Raw genomic sequence first — 10,298 nt, 5'->3', positions numbered from 1 at the left:
ATTTGTTACAGAAGCAATAGGAAACTCATTTGTCTATCAATTATCAACAGAAATGTGTTAAATGACCCCCCAATGATTGTTTATCCAAAGTATGCATGTGGTTATATCACAAATGTAGACTTCTATCACCATAAAGAATATTTTTATATATTAAGTATTATTTAAATAAATAAAATGACCAATTTGACCCCTTTAGTGCCTTGATTTAAAAATACTGAGAAGAAAAGGAATCAAATAACTGGATCTTTGTCTATGCTCAATTGAAAAATGAAAATATTAAACTTATTTTTTTGCATTCCATTAAATCATTTATTAAATCATTTGAAATTTCATTACATGGCAGTTTTAAAACCACAGTAGATCTTCCTACAGTGAAATAGAGTGAATGTGATAATACAAAGATTAATTACTTGATAGTTAAGTCTAAGTGTATGTTAAAATACCTTAAAAAGTCCAGGTACATTTAATAAATATGTATAATCCAAATCTATCATGTATTTTTTTTTCTTTTCAAATCTATTGATTTACACACTCTGGAGGAATATACTTTAAGATAATCTCTTTTCATTTTTTTCTCTGTACTTGATAAACACTTTCTTGAGAGATACTTTAATTTCTTTGTTCCTCAGACAATAAATGACAGGATTCAAGGTAGGTGTGATGACGGAATAAAACATAGCAGCCAGGCGCCCTTGGATAGGAGAATAGTCAGAGGTGGGTCTCAGATACATAGAACTTCCAGTTCCATAAAATAGGAAAATAGTGGTCAGATGACAAGAACAAGTGGAGAAAGCTTTCCAGCGGCCCTGCACATGCTGAATCTTGATAATGGTGGAAATGATGCATATGTAAGAGATTATTGTAAGAACAAAAGCTCCCAAGATAATGCAGCTGCTGTAGATAAAACTCCATTCTTCATTTGCATGATAGTCAACACAGGAGAGCCTCATGACAGTAGGAATATCACAGAAAAAGTGATCTATAACATTAGGACCACAGAAAGGGAGAGAGAAGGTGTTGATAGCATGGAAGATTGCATAGAAAGCCCCACAAATCCAGGAAGTGGAAACCAGCTCCCAGCAGAGTTTTCTGTTCGTTGTGATTTCATAAAGAAGGGGCCTGTAGATGGCCATACAACGGTCATAGGCCATGGCTGTAAGCAAGAAGCACTCAGTGCCTGCCAGGGTGAAAAATAAATAGAGCTGGACAACACACTCTAGGAAGGAAATCTCCTCTGAACCCAAGATGGTATTGACAATGGCCTTAGGCATGGTGACTGATACATAGCATACATCCAGGAAGGACAAATTCTTTAGGAAGAAATACATGGGTGTATGAAGGTGACCATCTTTGATAATCACTGTGATGACAGAGATATTCCCCAGAATCCCAAAGGTATAGATAATCAGGAAAATACCTGTGCATACAGCATTCACAATGGGGATGTCTGAGAAACCCTTCAGAATAAATTGTGCTATTGTGCTCTGATTCACCATCTGATTCACATGGAAGCAAATAAAAAAAAAAAAGAGAGAGAGAGAGAGAAGTTATTTTTAGCTTAGATGTTATAAGGTACAAAGCACCAATCTGGCAACCCTTTGTTATATATATATATATATATATTATAAATATATAATGTATATAATGTATCTATCAATATATATATATTGATCTATATATATGTATCTATCAGTATATCTATTGATAATATCTATAAATAGATCTATTGATAGTATCTGTCAATATATATATCAATATATATTGATGATACATACACATTTATGAATAGATAAAAAGTTTAGCACAGATGTTTACACTTAATAAAAATGATTTGAAATAAAGAGAGATACTAGCTCTGTTTAAACTGGCATTAAAAAGAAGTAACATTCATTGGCTTTATTTTATGTACGAGGGAATTTTCAAAAAGCTATGTATGAACAAATGTAAGTTGTCCTCACAAACATGTTATGAAATAGTTGCTAATATCTGCCTATTTTGTTCTATAAATAAAGGAATCTAAGAGAAGTTTAGTAATTTACTCAAGGTTGTAAATTATGATGCAGCAAAGCTGGGATACTAACAAAAGAAGGTTTTCATCTTAAATGATAAGGCTCAACTCTCTTCATTATCCAGAAGAGCAAAGTAAATCCTTCTCATATTAAAATTAATACTGGAGACATTTTCATCATTAGAGTCACCAATGCAAAGCTATTTAAGCTTAGGTGTCTATCTATTGGAAGTGTAAAGTACATTACCCATCCTTAAACCAGGAAGAATCCTTTACTTCTTCCTTCCCCAGGAATACTTTCCATTCAGCACTTTTTTTTAACTAACATACCAGTTTTTGTTCCTAAAAATACTCCCATTCCAATAAAGATGGCATCTAAAATTTAATAATTTTTTTTTTTGCCAAATGTAAAAGACTGTCTTCCACTTATGACAATTTTGGAATAATGAATAATGACAACCTTGCACTATGAACAATAAATAAACAGCACAAAATACATGAGATGACATCAGACATTAGGCAAATGCCATTGCAGTAATGTGTTATTTGAGTGGGATAAGCAAATAGTTAAATCCTATAGTCAATCTACTTATAGTCATCCTACTAGAGGAAATTTTTTGACTGCAACAAAAATTGCAATGCAGAAAAGTCCTTCCTGAGGAGCTTGGAGATCATGAGGTACACTATAACCTGGATATTTGCAAACAGGAAGAGAAGCTCCACAAAATATGGCTTTGAAAATTGGTGGAGCTTAACTTGTGTAGCTTTGAAAATCAGCAAGGTTTAACTCCAGGAGAGATGGTGGGCTATAGGAAACTGACTCCTCTCTACAGTGCCAATCACACTATATCGGTCACTCAGAAGCCCAGCACAGACACAGCAGTCTGGTTATGCAAGGAGATTTTTTGACTAATTTTAGGGCATCTGCCAGAGGAGCAGGAATCTGTAACAAATCTCTCTGGGGATGGAAATGTTGGCAGATGTCATTTTTCTTGCCCTCCTACATCTTGGCTTGACACTGGCAGGAGCCAGCTTTAACACTCCATTTACCTTGCTAGCACCACCTCCCTGCCTCAGCACTCCCTTGTGGACTCACCCCGCTCAATCGTCTCACCAAGTAGTGCTGATCCGAAGCAAGCCTCAACTGACCACACAAAGTACACAGCTTCAGCTTGGAAAGGCAATCCTCCAAAGCAAACCCTGCCATAGGAATGGAGCCAGGCCCACCCACCCACACACTTGCAACTGTTGCTGCCAGGCTTCTCAGGCAGCTGCACTGGCGCTAACCTCACTTACCAACAACCCTACAAAACATGCAGCTAAGCCTCTCAGCAAGCCATGCCAGGAGCCAATCCTGCTAATGGGTGCACCCACAGTAGACATAGTTAGTCAGTGCATCCAGCTGCACTGGGAGCCAACCCTCCCACCTGTGCACCCAAAGTAGGCATGGTCCATCCACAACAGAAAGGTACACACAGTTCATCAAGAAGATACCTTTGGAATGCCTGCTTTTGGTGCCCACTGGGATAGTGCTATGGAACTCAATGGGATGCCCACTACAATAGGCCACAATTTCAAAACTAAGATAATAAGATGACCTACCTAATAAATATAAACAAACAGAAAATCAGATAAAATGAGACAGGAGATAGGTTCCAAATGGGAAAATAAAAGGTGAAACCTCATAAAAAGAACGAAATGAAATAGAGATAAGCAATCCATTGGATAAAGAGCTGAAAGTAATGGTCATAAAGATACTAACCAGATTCCAGAGAAAAGTAGATGAGCTCAGTTAGATCTTCAACAAAGGGATAAAAAAGAACCAATCAGAGCTTAATAATATAATAACTAAAATAAAAATTACAGTAGAGGAAAACAAGAGCAAATTAGATCATGCAGAACAGATCAGTAATATGAATGACAGAGTAGTGGAAATCATGTAAACTGAAGAGAAAAAGTTAAAAAAATTAAAAAATAAAAAAAGTTAAAAGAATGTTGGGAAAACATCAACTGTACTGACATTCATATTATAGGGGTCCCAGAAAGTGAAGACAGGAAGAAAGAGTTAGAAAAAAAATTAATTGACAAGGCAGGAAACAACAAATGTTGGAGAGGATGTGGAGAAAGGGGATACCTCTTACATTGTTGGTGGGAATGCAAGGTGGTACAGCCACTTTGGAAAACAGTGTGGAGGTCCCTTAAAAAGTTAAAAATTGAGCTACCCTATTATGGAACATAAGAAGTAGGAAGATCAGTAGGAGAAGAAAGGGAAGAAGAAAGGGGGGGTAAACAGAAGGGGGAATGAACCATGAGAGACTATGGTCTCTTGGAGACAAACTGAGGGCTTCCGAGATGCCCTTCAACAGATGACTGGATTAAGAAGATGTGGTCCATATATAGAATGGAATATTACTCAGCCATCAAAAAGAATGATTTCTCAACATTTACTGTAACATGGATGGGACTGGAGGAGATAATGCTAAGTGAAATAAGTCAAGCAGAGAAAGACAATTATCATATGGTTTCACTCATTTATGGAACATAAGAAGTAGGAAGATCAGTAGGAGAAGAAAGGGAAGAAGAAAGGGGGGGTAAACAGAAGGGGGAATGAACCATGAGAGACTATGGTCTCTTGGAGACAAACTGAGGGCTTCAGAGGGGAGGGGGTGGGGGATTAGGATAGGCTGGTGATGGGAATTAAGGAGGGCACGTATTGCATGGTGCACTCGGTGTTATATGCAAGTAATGAATCATGGAACTTTACATCAAAAACTAGGGATGTACTGTATGGTGACTAGCATAACATAATAAGAAAGTATTATTTAAAAAATTTAAAGAAATAACAATACCTGAAAACATCTCTAACCTGGAGAAAGAAACAGACATCTCAGTCCAGGAAGCACAAAAATACTGAAACAAGATGAACGGAAGGAGGTCCAAACTGACACATAATTAAAATGTCAAAAAATAAAAGTAGAGCAAATCTTAAAAGCAGCAAGAAAAAAAAAAAACAACTAGTCATATAAAAGTGGAACTCCATAATGCTATCACCTGATTTCTCAGCAGGAGTAACTTTGCAGGCCAGAAAGTAGGACATGATGTGTCCAATATGCAGAAAGAAAAACAAACAAACAAACAAATGAAAAACAACAGCAACAAAACTTACAACCAAGAATACTCTACCCAGAAAAACTATCTTTAAGAAATAAATAATAGCATTTCCCCAGACAAACAAAAGTTAAAGTTTATCATCACTAAATTGGCATCACAAGAAATGTTAAAGGGACCTTTTTAAGAAGAAAAGGCCATAACTAAAATTAACAAAATTATAAAAGGAAAAATATTGTACTGGTAAAAGGAAAAACAAACATATACTAAATGCCTAATGGTTAATCACATATAAAGTGAGAGGGAAGACTAAAAGAAAAAACTCAATCATATCTTCAGTTATTACTCAAAGGATACGCACAACAAGGAGTTGTAATATATCACACTTATATTAAATGTAAATAAAGGAGTAAAAATGTAATGTTTAAAGAATGTGTTCAAACTTTGGTGATCCTCAAATCAACATAAACTGCTTTATGAACAGATGTTATATATGGTCCTCCTAATAACTGCAAGTCAAAAACATGTAACACACACACAAGATAGAAATAAAAATACAAGCATAGTAAGAAAGCCATTAAGTCACAATCAAAGATTCATCCATATGCTTCATACAACAGACTAACTTCAGACCTAAGGACACATACAAACTGAAAGTAAAGAAATGGAAAAAAAAGATACTTTATGAAAATGGAAGTGAAACAAAGCTGGGGTAGCAATATTTATAGGATGTAAAATAGACGTTAAATCAAAGACTGTGGTTCGGGAAGATTATGATGTAGTAGGAGGAGCCTAGGCTACCTCCTTCCACAAATAAAACTTGATAGCTATCAAATCATCCTAAATACCCCCATCCTAAATTGAGTCTGAAGACTGGCAGAACAAACTCCACAATCAAAGGTAGACAGGAGACCACATTGAAGAAGGTAGGAAGAAAAATGTTTTGGGAGAAAAATGGAACATGGCCACTGTCATCAGAGTGACCTATGGCTGTGGAGAAGGGCAAGAGACAGACTAACACACAGGGACCCCATGGAGAAAAGAATCCCCACACCACTTGGCTTGGAAAACAAGAGGAGCTGAATCTCCTCAGTTCTTGCAACTAGCAGGGCTTAAAGCCTGGAATTTTAAAAGTCAGTGCCTGTGACTAAGATAGAACCCAGAAGGAATTCTGTTTCTCTTGGAGAGAAGATAGGTAAATAACCCATGTACAGAATGATAATAAGCAAAGAAATTGAATAAATAGTCAAGCATCTTCCAACAAAAAACAGTCCAGGACCAGATGGCTTCACAGGTGAATTCAATTACAAGTATAAAGAAGAGTTAATACCTATTCTTCCAAAACTATTCCAAAAAATAGGAAAAGAAGGAAAACTTCCAAACTCATTTTATAAGGCCAGCATTACCCTGATACAAAATCAGATAAAGACTCCATTAAAATATAACTTCAGGTTAATATCCCTTATGTACATAGATGCACAAATTCTCATTGAAATACTAAAAAACAAAATCCAACTATACATTGAAAAAAATTGTTCACCATAATAAAGTGGGGTTTATTCCTGAGTTGTGAGGGTGGTTCAGTATTTGCGAATCAATCAATGTGATAGATCATATCAGTAAGAGAAAGGCAAAGAACCATATGATCCTTTCAATAGATGCAGGAAAAGTATTTCACAAACCACAACTTGCATTCATGATAAAAACCCTCAACAATGTAGTTTAGAGGGAACATACCTCAACCTCATAAAGGCCATTTATGAAAATCCCACAGCTAAAATCACCCTCAATGGGGAAAACCTGAGAGCTTCTCCTCTATGGTAAGGAACATGAAAGGGATGTCCAATCAAACAACTGTTATTTAACATAATACTACAAGTCCTAGCCACAGCAATCAGATAAGGAAAATAAGTAAAAGACATCCAAATTGGCAAGGAAGAAGTATAAGTTTCACTATTTGTAGATGACATGACACCCTATATAGAAACTACCACCACCAAAAAATTGCTAGAACTGGTACACAAATTTAGTAAAATCGCAGGTTACAAAATCAAGGTAGAGAAATCAGTTGCATTTCTATACACCAATAAAGAAGCAGCAGAAAGAGAAATTTAAAAAATGAACTCATTTGTAATTGCACCCAAAAAATAATAAGATACCTAAGACTAAACCTAACCAAGGATGCAAAAGATCTGTACCCTAAAAACCATAAAACTCTGATGAAAGAGATTAAATAGGGTACAAAGAAATGGAAAGACATTCCATGCTTATGGATTGAAAGAAGAATTATTGTTAAAATGTCTATACTACCCAAAGCAACGTATACATTCAATGCATTCCCTATCAAAATGCCAACAGCATTTTCCACAGAGCTAAAACAAATCATACTAAAATCTGTATGGAAACACAAAAGACCTCAAATAGTCAAAGCAAGCTTGAAAAACAAAAGCAAACCTGGATGCATCACAATTCCAGACTTCAAGTTATATTGCAAAGGTGTAGAGAAAAAAAAAAAGGTATGGTACTGGCATAAAAATAGACATGTAGATCAATAGAAAAAAATAGAAAACCTAGAAATGAACACACAAGTATATGGTCAATTACTCTTTGACAAAGAAGGAAATAATATTGAATAGGAAAAAGACAGTCCCTTCAACAAATGGTGTTGGGAAAACTGGACAGCAATATGCCAAAGAATGAAACGTTACCATTTTCTTACACCATACACAAAAGTAAATTCAAAATAGATTAAAGACCTAAATGTGAGACATGAAGTCATTAAAATCCCAGGAGACAATACAGGCAATAACTTCTTTTGCATCAGCCCTAGCAATTTTTTGTAGATATGTCTCCTGAGGGAGGGGAAACAAAAGCAAAAATAAACTGTGGGACCATATCAAACTAAAAACCTTCTACATGGGGAAGGTAACAATCAACAAAGCTATAAGGCAACCTACAGAATGGGAGAAGACATTTGCAAATGACATATCTGATAAAGGGTTAGTATCTCAACTATATAAAGAACTTATAAAACTTAACATCTAAAAAACAAATATTCCAAATAAAAGTTGGCAGAATACATAAAAAGACATTTCTCCAGAGAAAACATACAGATGACCAACAGACAGATGAAGATGCTCATTATCACTTACAATCAGTGAAATTCAAATCAAAACTACGAGATATCACCTTACACCTCTCAGAATAACTAAAATCAACAACAAAAGAAAGAATAGGTGTTGGTGAGGATGTGGAGAAGAAGTAAACCTTTAGCACTATTGGTGGGAATGAAAACTGGTCCAGTCACTGTGGAGAACAGTATGGAGTTTCCTGAAAAAGTTAAAAATAGAGCAACCTTATTATCCAGCAATTATACTACTGGGTATTTTTCCAAAGAATACAACAAAACACACACCCCCACTAATTCAAAGGGATACATGAGCCCCTGTGTTTATAGAAGCATTATTTACAATAACCAAATTATGGAAAGAGCCCAAATGTCCATCAACTGATGAATATATTATATTATATTATATTATATTATATTATATTATATTATATGTTATATGTATATGTATATATATGTCATATATATAATATATACATATAATGCAATATTGCTTAGCCATCAAAAATATTATATTATATTATATTATATTATATTATATTATATTATATTATATGTTATGTGTTTATAGAAGCATTATTTACAATAACCAAATTATGGAAAGAGCCCAAATGTCCATCAACTGATGAATATATTATATCATATGTTATATGTTATATGTATATGTATATATGTTATATATATATAATATATACATATAATGCAATATTGCTTAGCCATCAAAAATAATGGAATCTTACCGTTTGCAGTGATGTGATTGGAGCTACAGTGTATTGTACTAGGTGAAAGAAATCAGTTAGAGAAAGACAAATACCATATGATTTCACACATATGTGGAATTTAAGAAAAAAACAGATGAACAATGGGGAAAGAAACAAAAAAGAGAATGAGAGAGAGAGAGAAGCAAACCATAAGAGAGACTCTTAACTATAGAGAACAAACAGGTTTGCTGGAGGGGAGAGGGTGGGGTTGGGTTAAGTGAGAGATGGATATTAAGGAAAGCACTTGTGATGAGCACAGGGTATTGTACATAAGTGAAAAATCACTAATCTCTACTCCTGAAACTAATTATACTATCTGTTAACTATCCAGAATTTAAATAAAAACTTGAAACATTAAAAAAGTGTTTTACACCTAAAGCTAATATACTATTGTATGTCAATTGTACTTGAACTATTTTTTTTCTAAATTGCATAAAATATAGAAAATATTAGCTCAACCATCTACCTGTCAAAGATAAATGCATACACACAGAATATACACAGGCACACCCAATTCAATAAAATCTATCATAAGTTGTTAAAGGTTATGTTAAATAAAGAATCTTAGAGTATTCAAAACTAAAGACAATGTATATAAAGAGGAAGAATATATTTTCAGAAATATCTCTCCTGGAGTTAAACCTTGCTGATTTTCAAAGCTACACAAGTTAAGCTCCACCAATTTTCAAAGCCATATTTTGTGGAGCTTCTCTTCCTGTCAAATATCCAGGTTATAGTGTACCTCATGATCTCCAAGCTCCTCAGGAAGGACTTTTCTGCATTGCAATTTTTGTTGCAGTCAAAAAATTTCCTCTAGTAGGATGACTATAAGTAGATTGACTATAGGATTTAACTATTTGCTTTTCCCACTCAAATAACACATTACTGCAATGGCATTTGCCTAATGTCTGATGTCATCTCATGTATTTTGTGCTGTTTATTTATTGTTCATAGTGCAAGGTTGTCATTATTCATTATTCCAAAATTGTCATAAGTGGAAGACAGTCTTTTACATTTGGCAAAAAAAAAATTTTTAAATTTTAGATGCCATCTTTATTGGAATGGGAGTATTTTTAGGAACAAAAACTGGTATGTTAGTTAAAAAAAAGTGCTGAATGGAAAGTATTCCTGGGGAAGGAAGAAGTAAAGGATTCTTCCTGGTTTAAGGATGGGTAATGTACTTTACACTTCCAATAGATAGACACCTAAGCTTAAATAGCTTTGCATTGGTGACTCTAATGATGAAAATGTCTCCAGTATTAATTTTAATATGAGAAGGATTTACTTTGCTCTT

At 34.6% G+C, this 10,298-nt stretch overlaps 2 protein-coding genes across 2 annotated transcripts in view; one reads left to right on the top strand and one right to left on the bottom strand.

Moving 5' to 3' along the window:
• Nucleotides 1–548: 548 nt before the first annotated feature.
• On the bottom strand, nt 549–1,496 carry LOC100477090 (olfactory receptor 1020). The gene has a single exon (XM_002926906.3). It carries the CDS (start codon nt 1,494–1,496, stop codon nt 549–551), a length of 948 nt encoding a protein of 315 aa, XP_002926952.1.
• Nucleotides 1,497–2,972: 1,476 nt separating this feature from the next.
• Nucleotides 2,973–10,298, top strand: part of LOC100477347 (olfactory receptor 11L1) — a 31,221-nt gene continuing 23,895 nt past the window's right edge. Inside the window, 1 exon segment of the mRNA XM_019807650.2 lies at nt 2,973–3,448. Within this exon segment, the coding sequence (XP_019663209.1) occupies nt 2,973–3,448 (476 nt within the window).

Source organism: Ailuropoda melanoleuca, unplaced genomic scaffold (assembly GCF_002007445.2).
Source record: "Ailuropoda melanoleuca isolate Jingjing unplaced genomic scaffold, ASM200744v2 unplaced-scaffold7480, whole genome shotgun sequence".
In the NCBI taxonomy this organism is placed as follows: domain Eukaryota; kingdom Metazoa; phylum Chordata; class Mammalia; order Carnivora; family Ursidae; genus Ailuropoda; species Ailuropoda melanoleuca.
Note: the sequence above shows the minus strand (reverse complement) of the source record. Positions and strands in the feature narration are given on the sequence as shown.

Bases quoted from the DNA above. Each gene is read 5' to 3' on its own strand.
- LOC100477090 (XM_002926906.3), bottom strand. From the start codon at position 1,496: ATGGTGAATCAGAGCACAATAGCACAATTTATTCTGAAGGGTTTCTCA.